This window comes from Geotrypetes seraphini, chromosome 1 (assembly GCF_902459505.1).
Source record: "Geotrypetes seraphini chromosome 1, aGeoSer1.1, whole genome shotgun sequence".
In the NCBI taxonomy this organism is placed as follows: domain Eukaryota; kingdom Metazoa; phylum Chordata; class Amphibia; order Gymnophiona; family Dermophiidae; genus Geotrypetes; species Geotrypetes seraphini.
Window position 1 is genome coordinate 459,170,944 of NC_047084.1, and position 15,478 is coordinate 459,186,421.

At 42.3% G+C, this 15,478-nt stretch overlaps 1 protein-coding gene across 4 annotated transcripts in view; it reads left to right on the forward strand.

The window, feature by feature from the left end:
* FLNA (filamin A) overlaps positions 1 to 15,478 on the forward strand; it is a 233,810-nt gene that overhangs the window by 176,369 nt on the left and 41,963 nt on the right. For all 4 annotated transcript variants that reach the window (XM_033922594.1, XM_033922576.1, XM_033922585.1 and 1 more), the window contains exons 18-23: positions 580 to 670; positions 1,371 to 1,540; positions 2,732 to 2,849; positions 2,971 to 3,233; positions 4,341 to 4,938; positions 5,589 to 5,762. In XM_033922594.1, the coding sequence (XP_033778485.1) occupies positions 580 to 670; positions 1,371 to 1,540; positions 2,732 to 2,849; positions 2,971 to 3,233; positions 4,341 to 4,938; positions 5,589 to 5,762 (1,414 nt within the window). The remainder of the gene's footprint in view (positions 1 to 579; positions 671 to 1,370; positions 1,541 to 2,731; positions 2,850 to 2,970; positions 3,234 to 4,340; positions 4,939 to 5,588; positions 5,763 to 15,478) is intronic.

Sequence of the window (15,478 nt, forward strand, 5' to 3'; positions counted from 1 at the left end):
CAGGGAAATTGAGTTTCCGTGGGAATAGGGAAAAATTTATCCCCGTGTCATTCTTTAGTAAGAATAAAAAAAATGAACTGTTTCAAAGGCTGTATGTAGATATGGGGGAGTGGGGGAGAGGGGGTGTCTCTTCTAAAATGTGTATAGCACTGCCAGAGAACCACATGTATTTGGAAGGCATATTAGAAGCAATTTTAAAAGGAGCAGTATCATTAAGACTTTGCACATAAATACAAGCTATATAAACATTTGCATACAAGTGCTGGATTTGAACTGGATGTCCACAAGGAACTGGTTAAGGAGCTGAATTCACTCGGCATTTTGAGAAGTGCTGGACACCTGAGTTAAGCACCTGCTCACTGGTAGCCTCCTTTACTAGGGCTTTGCTGGTCTTTTGTCTGTTAACTCTATCTTGCCCTTGTTTTGGTACGGAGTAGAACATGAGTAGCTGCTCTTAAGAGAACAGCATGAGCATGTAGGCAACAAGTTAGAGGCTAAATCATAGCTACGGTTGACAACTAACAAGTCTTGGAAGCAGAACAGTTCTGTTGAACGACCCTGTGCCTCTGTTCCTTCCAGGCCACACCAATGAGTCCTATTCGTATCAAGGTGGATCCCTCTCATGATGCCAGCAAGGTGAAAGCAGAAGGTCCTGGCCTCCATAGGAGTGGTAAGTGGAAGTCTGGGGTCCCATCGGTCAGCTGAACAGTCACTATCAAATGTTCTGGGCAATCCATTGGTGCATGTATGTACAGTGATGTAATAAGGTGGGGGGAATGGACCACCCTGGGCGCTGTCTTGGTGGGGGCACCAGCACTTCTCTGCCCCCTCCCCAAGCCATACTCATCCCCTCCCTCTCACCCTCCCCGGTACCTCTTTAAATCTTCATCAGTACAAGCAAGTTCTCCGATCTGCTGCTCGTACCAGCCTGGCTCCCCCCCCCCCCCTCTTCATGGTTGGAGGGAAAGCCAGTTCCAGCGCAAGTAGCAGGCTGGAGAAGCTGCTTGTGCTGGTAAAGAAGATTTAGAGATACAGGGGAAGGGAGGTGCAGGTGTGGTGGGGAGGGGGGAGGGCTTCCTACCCTCACTATGGCACTGTGGAAAATCCTGCAATTTGTTCCACCTGCCAAACTGGTTTGCTTGTTGGCAGAATGGTTTGTGGTACTTAATCCTGACTTTCTATTTGTGTTAGTGACAGCACACAATTCCTCACAGTTGGGGCAAGGTGCAAAGTAGGATTGCTCTTTCTAGCTATTCGCAGAGCAATAAATTTAAATTTGAAACTTATTTCTCTGGAAAGCACCAGAATAATTAAAGATGACATATTAGATGCTGAACTAGTATGGCTAAAATTGACTCTTTGCATCTTAGGAGTAGAAATTGGAAAACCCACTCATTTCACAGTCAGCACCAAAGGGGCCGGCAAGGCCAAGCTGGATGTGCAGTTCACTGGCCCAGCTAAGGGAGATGCCGTGAAGGACTTTGATATAATTGACAACCATGACAATTCATACACGGTGAAATATACACCCATTCAGCAGGTAGGCAAATGCCACTAGTTACCATCTTGCCACTTTCTCCTCCTCATAAGGCTATGGCCCTCTTGTATACCTGGTATGTCATGGATGTTTCTCCTATGTACTCATTTCCTGCTCTTGTCTTCCTTCCTTCTACATCCATCTCTGACGATCTGACCACTTTTTTATCTTCATATTATCTGCCTTGATCTAGACTGCATTCCTCCTTCACACCCTCCATTCTCCCTGGTTTTTGGTGTTTTTTTTAAAATTTCCTCCTTCCCTAGCCTCATTTCTTTGCTTTTCATCTCACTAGCCTCAGCTCCCGTCACTCAACCCCCTTTTCACCTCCAGTTGTTAATGTCTTAACTCCTGTTTTCTGTGAAAATCTCTCCTTCCCTATATATATCCTTGCTGTTTCCACCTCACAACTATTACCTGCCCGACCTGAAGCAGGACAAGGCACTTTTTCCCACAAGAATAAGGAAGTAGAGAATGACACAGGAACAAATTTTTCCCCGTCCCCACGAGTTCTCTTCCTGTTCCTGCCCCATTCCTGCAAGCTCCGTCCTCATCTGCACAAGCCTCAAACATCTTAAAATCATAAGTGTTCGAGGCTTGTGCGGTTAAGGCAGAGCTTACAGGAACGGGGCAGGGACAGTGATAAAACTCATGGGGACAGGCCAGGGAAATTGAGTTCCTGCGGGGACAGGGAAAAATTTGTTCCCGTGTCATTCTCTATAAGGAAGTACTATGATCCCCATTTTTCCCATGTGTAGGGCTGCTCCAGGAAGAGTAGCGTAGCTGCATGAAGGAACATGCTCCTGCTACTCTGAAGGGACTTCGGGGGCAGGCTTTGGGCAGCCCTAAGCCACTGCCTCCACTGGCACCTTGCTTAATTACATTACCAGGCCTTTCACAGGTACTCAGTTCAATTGTGTGGTGCACCCTGCTCTGTTTCAGGTTGACAGTAGGGTGTTCTAGCCATGGAAGGTTATCCCTCCTGTAATGAAATCTCCAAATTTAGTAGCTTTTTGGTTATAACCAAAGATACTAATGTTAGAAATTAGCTTTTCCACTAATTGGAACAGTATCCAATATAAACCAGAGCCATTATTACATTTTAACATGGATCCAAAAATTGCTGATAGAAGTTCTTTATAATGAGTATCAGGATAACTTGGTCTTTCTTTTTTGTCCCCCTTTTTCCTATAGGGTAACGTGGGTGTTGGTGTGACCTATGGAGGAGACCATATACCTAAGAGTCCCTTCCCTGTGGGGATTGCCCCAACACTAGACCTCAGCAAGATTAAGATATCAGGACTGGGGGACAGTATGTATCTGCAGCAAATCACAAACCAATTCTCATTAGAGGGTGGCATGGGGAAAGAATGTGCATCTTGATTTACACTGGTTTTCCACATGCTTATGATTCTTGGCCTTCTCTTTTTCAGAAGTGGAAGTTGGCAAGGACCAGGAGTTTACAGTGAAATCCAAGGGGGCAGGTGGCCAAGGCAAGGTAGCCTCAAAGATCACTGGCCCTTCTGGCAAGCCTGTACCCTGCAAGGTGGAGCCAGGCCTGAGCCCCGATAACAGCAGTGTAAAATTTATACCACGGGAAGAAGGGCCATATGAGGTGGAGGTCACCTATGATGGTGTACCCGTTCCTGGTAGCCCCTTCCCTGTGGAAGGTGTTCCACCTACCAATCCCTCCAAGGTAAGAAGCTTTTTAGAGTAAAATTATCTTTGTCATTAAGTGAAAATTTCTATTGATGACCATACAACAAAGGAACAATTGGTCATCTATGTGTAAGACTCCAAACAACCCCCCCAACACAACCACCCCCACCCTTGTACAATATGAGAAAGGAGAGCATGAGCAGTACAAATCCAACAAACAGAATTACAGTAGCATATAGCAGCCAGCAATGCAAGCAGGTTGTGTAGGCAGGGACAAAGAATCATTAAACATTGTTAATAACACAACTCCCCCTCCTCTGTCCCCATGCCTGCCTGCCTGCCCCCCTGTAGCAGTGTCGGAAGAATGTAGCAGTGTCAGAAGAAGAGGGAGAATACTCCAATAAAGCCTTAAAGGCAAAGCATTTCTGAGGGCCAGGACTCTTAATGGCCTCTGGGCAATATCAGCTGTCCTTCCAAAAACCTAGTTCCACTAGAAATAAATACTCAAGGATTAGGGCCCAAATATATCCCTTATTCACTCAAAAACAAGCCCCACACGGACAAATGATACACACACCCCGCAACACTACAAGGCCTTACTTACAACCAACAACATTCACACTCCCCAAAGAGAAAGGGAAAAAGAAAAGAAGTGGAGAAAAAAGGCCTCAGTTCAGCTTCATCTGGCCAAAAAAACTCCACTCCTACAAAAGCTGTTTGTGTGTAAATGCTGAAGTCCAAGAAAACAAGGCAACTAAAGTAGCCTGTCAGGCGGTATCAAACAGCACGCCTAAGACAGATGAAAGTCAGTGGGTGAATGTAACAAAAGGCAGTATAGTCCAGCTCATAACATCCACAGCAAAAGCAAGAAAAATTACTTAGCTGCTAATGGCCTACAAATCCAGGCCAGGCAGCCCTTACACCCAATGGGGGAACCCTCTGTTTCACATCAAATCGCTGCGTCAGGGGTGTTCATATCATTGCTTCACATCCAGATATTCCAGACCCACCATACTCCTCAAACATCCTCACCACTTCATCGATCAAAACTGGCACCAGATAGGTGTTGGAACTTAATATAAAATGATCTCTAATTGATCTTCATAAGTTCTCATTGTCGGTTTAATTGCATTCTTTCCTGCAGGTGAAAGCCTATGGCCCTGGATTGAAGGGAGGTACAGTGGGCTGCCATGCCCCTTTTACTATTGACACAAAGGGAGCTGGGCTAGGTGGTCTGGGTTTGACTGTGGAAGGGCCCTGTGAAGCTAAAATAGAGTGCTTGGACAATGGCGATGGTACTTGCTCGGTATCCTATCTCCCCACTGAACCAGGCGACTACAATATAAACATCCTTTTTGCCGATACCCACATTCCTGGCTCCCCATTCAAGTCGAAGGTTGAACCAAGCTTTGATCCATCTAAGGTAAAGTGCTCGGGCCCTGGGCTGGAGCATGCAAGAGTGGGTGAGGCAGGCAAGTTTGTTGTGGACTGTTCAAATGCTGGCAGTGCTGAGCTTACTATAGAGATCATCTCGGACACTGGCATGCAAGCAGAAGTCCACATCCAGGACAATGGAGACGGCACCTACACAATTACATACATCCCCCTCTATCCTGGTATCTACACAATCACCATCAAGTACGGTGGCCAGATGGTGCCCAACTTCCCCAGCAAGCTGCAAGTGGAACCTGCAGTCAATACATCTGGCGTGAAGGTTTACGGACCTGGTGTGGAAGGGAAAGGTAAGAGTAGCTGAAAGTCAATGCTACTGCAATTTAAGTTTACTAGAAGAGTTTTCAAAATGTTAAGGTATGTTTGTAAGTTTGAAACATTTAAAGTAGCATTCTTGGTCAATATCAGAGAGGCTGAATGTTTGTGGGAGGGGGTTTACCAAAGGGTTTGTAGCTGTCTGGAATGGTGGTTGTAACCTAAGCTGACAATTTATATTTGGCTGGTTTGAATACTAAATAAGAGGCAACCAATGAGAAGGTTAAATCACAATGCAGGTCCCTTTGGTAGCAAACTGTAAAGGAGACTAAACTTATATGTAATAAGTTATTTACTCTATATCCCTAGGATTCTGATTAGTTGACAGCAGAATGGCAGTAGGACATGATATGCAGTAGCTATGGAGTAATCTTGAAGGTTAGGAGGTAGCCAGATAGCTTGGATACACTTATATGGTCTGCATTACATGAGGAGCAATAGCCATAGGGAGTCTTGGAAGGCTGAGAGCTAGAAGATCCCCTTTAGTAGAGGATGTGGTGGCCTGTATATTCTGCTCAAGCCTTCTAGGCTACATTAGACTCTGGTTACTAGGAGTAGGTGGGATTCTATTATTGGCTAACAGCTTTTCAATCTTTCTTAAGACTCCTTTCTCCGTTCTTTCCAGGAGTGTTCCGTGAAGCCACAACAGACTTCAATGTGGATGCACGGGCCCTGACCAAGACAGGAGGACCCCACATCAAGACCAGGGTCTCCAACCCCTCGGGCAACCTCACAGATGCCTTTGTGCAAGATAATGGGGATGGGACCTACAAAGTAGAATACACTCCTTATGAGGAAGGTAATGTTGCTTTTGCTCTGTACTGATGTCTGAAGCAATAAGATTAGTGGGATAACACAAAGATGGTATCAATAACCTCTTCATCTACTGATCTGTGACTTAGGGAATAATTTCATATCAATGTAGCTGTTTCCAAAGTCACTACTACAAGTTAAAAACCATGTTTACACATGGGATTTCTGAAAATGTCTAAATGAAAAAAATAATTTTTACAAGGAAAACAAGTACAGTGACTGCCAGAAAAGGGACACCAAGACCACAAAGGTTCTAAAGAATGATTTATTTATTTATTTTTTATAAACTCAAATGTACAAATCCTGACTATGAAAACTTCATGAGCCAATAACAGCCACATTTATATAAAATATGCCTGCCTGGGGGGGGGGGAGCAGAACTACAGTAGATAAACATAACATATGATAAACCTACTTCTCAAATGTTAAGCATATAAAAATCGGAGTCTATTAAATTTAAAATCCATAAAACCAGGAACCAAGAAGACTGGGTAAACAAGCAACTATAAATGGTTAACATGAAGTGAAGCAAAACTGAACACAAATATATACAGCCAACAGAAAGAAAATGTTGATTAGCAAATGGATAAGTTAAAAAAAAACCAAAACTGAACACACCCAAAAACCCAAACTGAAAGCAGAAAACATATGTTTTTGTTTTCTAAGAAGTGTTGTACATATTCATAACATAAGCAGCATATAGATTGCTAACATTTTTGGATATGCCTGTATTTAGTTGTCAACTTACTAAATTTCTACATAAGTTCATGTTAGATGCAGAATACTATGACTAGCACTAGTGGTTTGTATTGTCGGGAGCCATGCTGAATGATTCGCGTTGCGTCCGACTCAGACTTCCTATGAGCTTCAGGAGCTGCGTGCAGCGTTCAGCGCGGCTCCTGGCGATAAAAACCACTAGCGAGGTTTAGTAGAAGGGGGCCTAGTCTACAAATGGTTCCACGTCTCTCCCCCTCGTTGTCTGTCACTGCCGTTATGGTGAAGAAGCCCGTGAAGGAGCAGGATGAGATCTGGGGTTGACGAGTACAGGAGCTGGGCTCCAGCCTGCCCAACCGCCACTGCTTTGAGTGTGAGCAGCATGGGGCAATGTAAATTGACATCACCGTCAAGCTTCGTATGCACCTCCTGCTCCGGCCTCTTGTGAGTATCATCTAATAGGAGTCCCAGGGTATTAATAATCATCTTGGCTGGTAATAGGGCTTATGCTGTTCTGTATGTATTCCCTCTTTCCCTATCATAGTAATGCAACTGTCTGTTCTATGCCCTTTCTGTTAATTCCAACAGTATTGCTAACACCATAAATGTCCGCAGAAAAAACATTATTGACCCTGTACTTAGTTATTCCTGCCCACATTTCTTACATGGATTGATTGCTTCCCTACATCAGCTTTAAAAAATGAGCAAAAAGAACAAACTTTTTTGTCTATTTTGTTTATACCACAGTGCCTGTGTGGGTAGGAGAGGGCAAATGGGGCGAAGAGGCTATAAAATAAACCCACTAGGATGTTTGGAAAAAAACCCAAAAAACAAAACACCCAATTGGGAAGGAAAATCGAATCGAAAAATCGATTTCAATAGGCTGAATCAAATCACCTGAATCGGGCAGCACTAATATAGAGACTCCATGTGACCAAATGCAACTTCAGTCTTAAGCAGAGTTAAATCTAGGGAGCAAGTGTTCAGAATCTCAGAGAAAGATGAGAACATTCCAGTGTGGAGGAGCACTGGCATGTGGATTCAAGTCTAGCTGTCATTGCTGATGAACTAGCAAGCTGAGAATCATGAATACTATGCGGAGAATGAATGGGGGTGTGATAGGTGAAGATAAGTAGTGGAAGAGGAGCATAATTCTTCAAAAGGCCAACATCAGCATCTTCAGTTCTGAAACAGTTGGTAGCATTGATCAAATTATTTAGCATTGCAGAGAATGTTTATAGTGTTGTGCAGGCTGTAACATGTAATAGTTTGAACTGAATGTTATACCAGTGTAGACTATTTAAATACTCTAGCATGGAAATTTTAATTGGGATTTATTAACTGCCTTTATGAAGAGATTCACCCAAGATTTAAGAGTAAGAACATAAGAACATAAGCAGTGCCTCCGCCGGGTCAGACCACAGGTCCATCTCGCCCAGCAGTCCGCTCCCGCGGCGGCCCAAAACAGGTCAAGACCTGTCTGAATCATCAGAAGGGGCTCCCTTGCCACCTTGGTTTCCCATTTAAGTCCTGCCTTCCTATCGAAGTCCTAGCCCTCCGGTCTTGCACATGCACGACCCGGTTAGTTTATACTCATTACCTGATTAACTTCCTATACTTGTGTTACATCCCATCTCCTCCCTCAGTATCCCACGATCCCTTTATCCCTCAGGAATCCATCCAATCCCTGTTTGAATCCTTGTACCGTATTCTGCCTGATCTCTTCCTCCGGTAGCGCATTCCAAGTGTCCACGACCCTTTGGGTGAAAAAAAACTTCCTTGCATTTGTTTTGAACCTGTCTCCCTTCAGTTTCTCAGAATGCCCCCTCGTATTTGCTGTCCCCTTCAGTCTGAAGAATCTGTCCCTATCCACCTTCTCTATGCCCCTCATGATCTTGAAGGTCTCTATCATATCTCCCCTGAGCCTCCTTTTCTCCAGAGAGAAGAGCCCCAGCCTATCCAGCCTCTCGGCGTATGAGCAGTGTTCCAGCCCTCTTACCAATTTCGTTGCTCTCCTTTGGACTCTCTCAAGTATAAAGGGTTATCTGGGAAGAGGAATCGAGATACAAACTTGGTGGTTTTCTGGCACTGTACCAATTCCAAGTCCTAGCCAAGAGGCTAATCAGAGTATTATATGTAAATCTTAACTTTGAGATGATTCAGTATATAAGTCTTAAGAGCTCAATTCGGTTTACATAATTAGATTACAGAAAAGAGAATCTATTAATATTCGTTGGAATCAAAGCAAAACTAATAACTTTGTATGAATTGCAAACTTTATTTTTTGTGCAATTAACAATATATACCTGTATGAGAATCACAAATAAGGTTACATTGCATTAGTATTTATGGATCGCTAATATGCCCCTGGAGGAGTTCAATATGACTTACAATTTAGAAAATCCTGGCTATGATCAAGATTCACATTAATTTCATTAGGGTTCATGACATAGATATCTTGGTGTGTGTTCATGTAGCCATTTGATTATGGTTTGGAGATTAGACTGGTCATATCTGGAGTAGCAATCTTGACATTAAGGGTTCTGGTATGAGTCACTTTCCTGGTTTGTGGGATGGGTATGTAGAGAGCTTGATATATCGAAATAGGAGAGGTGTCTTGTTTGGTTTCTGTTGGTTGCAGCCTGTTTTTGGGGGGGATAGGAGTAAGATATTTAAGATGTTTTCCAAATAGGTTTTTTTTAAGGCCTTTTTGAAAGCTTTGATAGGAGGGGGTGTTTTAGTGGTGCTAGTAAAGGACTCCATTTTGCTGCCAGATATTGTAGAGTGAATAGCTTTGTATTTGATTCCTCTAGGACAGGGGTAGGCAATTCCGGTCCTTGAGAGCCAGAGCCAGGTCAAGTTTTCAGGATATCCACAATAAATATGCATGAGATAGATTTGCATCTCAAGGAGGCAGTGCATGCAAATCCATCTCGTACATATTCATTGTGTATATCCTGAAAACCTGACCTGGCTCTGGCTCTCGAGGACCCTGCTCTAGGATTTGGGAATTTTCTCATATGGTTGCTGATCAGGTTGTGTTGGTCATTGGGTGGTATTTCTATTAAATTCAACTTGTAGGCTGGTGGTTTGCAATGGAAGATTAAAAAGATCCGTGAACATAGTTTAAAAATACACCTTGCCTCGAAAGGGAGCCAGTGTAGTTCGAGGTATAGGGGTGTCACTTTGTCAAATTCAGTTGCTGAGAAAATAAGTCTGGCTGCTTCATTTTGAATAGTTTGTAGGTGGGGGGTCTGTATATTTTATTTGCATGCTACATAAAGGACATTGCATTAATCTAGTTGGGATTGTATCAGTGACTGAACCAAGATCTGAAAGGGTGGTTTTTTTTTTTTTTTTTTTTGTCAAAACAATGCCGAATTTGTCTCTTCTCAATGTTGTGAATATTTTCTTGGTTAATGTTTGTCTCCCAGGGTAGGCGGTTGTTAAAATATAATCCCTAGGATTGTGTTCAGATTCCAGTTTCAGTGGTGTTCAGTGTTTGAGTAGTGGCATTTGGGGGTTCAGCAACTAGATGAGTGACTTCCTCTACTGATTTGCTATTCTTATTTTTTTTTCTTGTAGAAAGGAATGCATATTGTAATTTGTAGAAGTGAGGTCATGTCATTCTTGTCTAAGAAGTGTCCTAGTGTTGACATTAGTACATTGAAAAGTATTGGGAGAGTGATGAGCCTTGGGGTACTCCACTTGATGTAATCATGCAATCCTTTAAAAAATAGGAAATTTTAGAGGAAGTGACGTCACGAGCCGTGATGGCAGCTTAATTTTGCAGCTTGTTCTCCCTCCAGCAAGAATAACTGTTAGTAGCAAAATCAGCAGTGTGTTGGAGACGATTTTATCATTTCTGATAGCTAAGCTTACCAGCTTGTTGGAAATTGATTTGATGTAATTGCAGCATAAGACTTTGAAAGATTACGCTTTTCAGACAGCCACAGCTGCAAGACCTAAAATGGCAGACAGCGGGAGTCTGTCTGAGCCTGGACCTTCCAAGTGCGCGTCGGAGGCAGAGGAGCAGAATGTGGGAGATCCGATGGAAGAATTTCAAGATCTGCTCCATGAAATAAAGAATGATAAGGCAGTCTGGGAGGAGCTGACTGCTTTATGGGTGTACTTGAGAGGAGAGATTAAAGAATTGGGACACCACGTGGAGGAGGTGAAAACTCATCTGGATGAGCAACATGATTCCTTAAAGCAAGTGCAGTCACAACTTAAAGGACACCCAAGTAATACAGAGTCAGCTGTTAGATAAAGTTGAGGATCTCAAAAATCAGAGTCGAGCGAATATCAGAATTTAGGGTGATTCTGAGGAACCTGCCTATTCTAATTGCAAATTGGTGCAAAGGTGGCATGTTTGCTTATTTTGGATGATGCCCTTGTGATTGCACCTGACTCCATAGTGTTGGAATGAGTCCATAGATCTTTGGCTGCCCCTCGAGCAAATAAGCCTCGAGATATCATTGCATGTTTTAAGGATTATAAGCAAAAGGAAGAAATCACAAATAAAGCTAGAGGCAAACAGCTCATTAAATGGGATGCTCTGGTGATTGAGCTCTATCAAGATCTGGCAGCAGTCACATTGCAAGAGCGAGCGAACCTTTGTGCAAAGGTGTCTCATCTACGAGCTACTAACATCCGATACCAATGGCAACACCCGTTTGCCCTGAATTTTTACCTGGAGGGCAAACTTCATCAAATCAAGACTATGGAGAAAGCGGGTAGAGTGTTTCCAGAGCTGGCTGAGTCTACTGCGCGTGATTTGGAAGAGACTTCCTTGCAGAGTAATCCTACGTGCTCCGTTCGCCCACATTGGCAGCGAGTGCCTAAGGGTGTGTGACAGCTTACTCGTCAGATCTGGGGCTCAATTTCCTACATACGTGCTGAAGTACGGATCTCTCCTTTAACTGTCACTTGTGGGACCTTATTTTATTTTTTTTTATTTATTTATCAATTATTGTTTAATGTGCGTGGCTTGAATACCCAGATGAAAAGATCTTTTATGTTTTAAGAAGCCCTCCGCTTACAGGTGGATATTGTACTTATCCAAGAAACTCATTTGCAAGTTAAGCATGCTCACTTATTCAGACACAAAGATTTCCAATATTCCTATTTGGCAGCCAATCAGGCCAAACCTAAGACAGTGGGGATATTGCTACATAAGTACTGTCAATTGCAGCCTCATCGGGTTTGGATACTGAAGGTAGATATATTCTGTTGGTGTTGTCATTTGGGGTAAATATGTGTCGGTGCTTAATGTGTATGCACCCAATACTGATAGAGGTCCATTTTTTGATCGCCTCTTTACCGTGATACATCATTTGGAAGGCAGTTTATTGGTGGGGGGAGATTTTAATATTGCACCTAATCCCCATCTGGATAATTCTAGTAGGGCAGTGGGGTATGCACAAGGGGATCAGGATCTCTTTCATAGTTTTTGTAGAAAGTGGGATCTCTTGGATATTTGGAAGGAAATTTATCCGAGTGGGCAAGATTATACCTACTTTTTCCTGATGCACAAGACTTTTTCCAGGATTGATCTGTGGCTGGGGGATCCTGAGCTGAGACGGGTGGGCAGAGTTGATATACATTCTAGGACGTGGGCTGATCATAATCCTATTACTTTGGGCTACAGCTGGGGAGGCTTGGACATCAAGTGAGGTTTTGGCAATTTCCGGATGAGCTTTTGGAGAATCCTCTTCATGTTAAATGGATTGACCAAGATATTTTAGAATTTTTGGAGTTCAATTGCACCCCTGAGATTTATCCTCTGATTTTGTGGAAAAGCTTTAAAGCTGTGCTTCGGGGTAAAATAATTTCTTTACAAGCATAGGTCAGAAGGGTTGGCAGGCAGAAAGAGCAGCAATATGGAGAGGAAATTTCATCTTTGGAAAAGATTTGTAAGACGGGTAAGAAAACTAATGGGGTGAGGATTCTGTCATAAAGATGTATGCTTTCATCTGAAGGAGGTTTATTGGGAAAATGAGGGGCATTTTATCATGATAAAGGCAGAAAGAGGGGCACCTGTACAAGTCTGGTGAAATCTGTATGCTCCTAATGCGAATCAGGGCTGCTATTATGAGAGCATCGAGTGCTTGTTGGTTTGGTAGATCATAGAGATCGTCTCTGGTAGTAGGCAAAGACTTCAATCTTGCCTATAATCTGGCTATGGATAACTCTGAAAAGGGGAGGCTTCTATGCCAACACAGTTTAGAGGATGTGTGGTGACTTCAGCAAGCAGGGATATGTGATTATACATTTTACTCGCCTCTACATAACTCCTATGCACAGATTGATATGTAGTGAGTTGTCAGTGTTCATTGTTCTCAGGTGGTCAACTCTTCTATTGAACCAAGGGTTTGGTCAGACCATGTGCCTGTTACGATAGCTCTCCATAGGAGGGCGATCATGGAGATTAAATGACTTCTTACTAAAGGACCTCTCAACCTTTCAACAATTAGAAAGGGAAGTTGATTTTGGCACGCTGGTGGAAACAGCTTACAACTCCCTCCTTTAAGTACTGTGCTGGTTAAACTGGACTTTGTTTAATGTCTAAATTGACGGCCTTTCAACATGGTCAATTTATGAGCCACCACAAGATTTGGAATGCATCTGTCTTGGCACAACATAAATAGTCACATTGCTTATTTGATTTTATTGTATTCTCTCATTCTATCCAGGAGTGAGGGGAGGGGGTTCTTCCCCCCCCCCCAATAAATAGCTTTCAGATTTTTTTTTTTCAGTGAACTGTTTATTGCCTGCCTTAGGGGTGGGGGGTTGTCCTATTGCTTTGTAACGTTTCCAATTTTGCTATTAAAATTTTGTATTTTTATAAATAAAAGTAATAAATAAAAATTAGAAAGGGCAGTCAAGAACTTCTTTGCTTTGACACTGGCAAGGTGAGGGCAGTAGTCTTATTGGAAAGCTTTAAAGCTTACATAAGGGGTCAGTGTATCTCCTTTAGTTAATGAAATAAATGTTAGGAAGAGCATTGGATAGCATTACAAGGTAGGCTGCGTGAGCTTGAATGAGTTGACAAATGCCACACCCCCACTCTGAGGGGTGCTAGGAAATGGAGGTCTTTAGGGGGGGCTTGCAGAATTTAGATTAAACCTTGAAGATTTGACTTTGGCTCTGCAATGGACACAAGAATTTTTTGAATGAGGAGATAAAGCTGGGTGACTGTTAGCGTCCCAATTGCTAACAATCGGTTGCAGAATCTAATGATGAGGGTCGGGGATGACCAAGGCTCCTTGGAGTGCATTGGGCTTGGTTTTTCTCACTTTTTAATCGCACCCTCTACACCTTTTGAGAGTAGCCTTACAGAGGCAGAGATGGCATCATTTTTGGATGGGATTACTTTACACTGAGTTGAGGGAGCAATGATACTTCTTTCTAAACCCATTGAGCAAGAGGAAGTCTTGGTAGCCATAAATACCTTACTCTCTCATAAATTCCTGGGTATGGATGGGTTTTCAAACCTTTTCTATAAGAAAATGTCTCCATACATAGAACCATCAGCTCATCTTACGATGCTTTTTTTAAGAGAAGCATTTGCCACTGTCTTTCCAGGAGGCTAGTATGTTTTGTTTTGGGTTTTTGTTTTTGGTTTTAAATAATTGAAGCCTGGTTATGATTCAGAACAGAGCAGATCATATCGCTCGGTATCATTGCTGGGGGTGGATTTATAAAATCTTCACGAGAATATTGGCAGGTAGACTGCAACATTTCTTGATTTAATTAGTGGAGATCAATCTGGGATAGGTGGGGAGGGCTGCATGTATCCTGAATGGGTAGGATACAAGCAGTTAAAATTATACTACCTGTGGTGGTCTGTTCTCAATAAAATTTAAATTAAAAAAAAAACAACCTCTTAAATATATCACCAGATGTTACTCCAGGGGATTTAGGAAAACTTAAAACTGAGGCTTAATCTCTTAAGTTTTCAGTTTGTTCAATCTTTCCTTATAGAAAGCTTTTCCTTCACGAAGTAGAAAAGCTATTAGCGATATCACTCTAAATATAATGCCAGAGAGCTAACGCGCTATCCTCTTAGCCACTCCCCTCCCACCTCTGCATTGGAGCAGTCTTATCCATTGCTGAAGTGAGAATTGAGTTCCAAGAGAAGGCAAAGAGTGAACATAATTGGAAAAGGAGGAGCTAAAAGGGGTGAGAGGATGGCTCAATTGCGGAGGGATAATTCACTCTTGTGTTCTGCCCTGGTACTTTTTCAAAGTTCTGGAAACGGTAACATAAAATGGTCTGCCCAAGTCAGATGACAGCAAAACAGGAAAGAATGAAGTAAATCAGGGCCTGATGAAGCTAGATCCAGAATAAGACCAGCTGAATGAGTCCAAAAGATATGTTGGATGAGGCCAGATCAGAGGGGAAAGTTAGGAAGCCCTTGTACTATTGCTGGGGCTCAACATGAAAGCTGGCGTTGCCCAGGTGGTAAAGAGAATACGGGACATTTCTCTTTTATAGATAACCACTTATGAATCTATGATTACTCCTTATTAGAAATTTCTTCCAATGGGTTACACTCTAGAGTAGTGATAATTGTTTTGCAATATCTGATGTTCATACAAGTAAAGTTTAAATTGATACATGGCAGTTTTTGCCTATTAAGGAGCGATATTATTGGAATAATGTTTTCTGACTAAGTCTAAAAACAGATAATTTACTAAACTTTCTAAAAGTAAATGTACACTTTGTTTTGAATTTTACAATTTTGTGTATATCTACATTATCTAATGTAATTGGTATGGAGCCATATTTGGTCAGTAGCAGAATACAAACTAAACTTAACCTTTTTTGTTTATCTAGTTGCCAATTTAAATTCCATTAGTTATATAGACTTGCGTTGCAATTGTGTTGCCTTTAACTTTATTCAGTTTTCATATTGACTTTCTATTGTGTTTTTGCCCCTTTTTGTAAATGGATTTGTAATTGTTTTTTGAGAAGATTTTTATT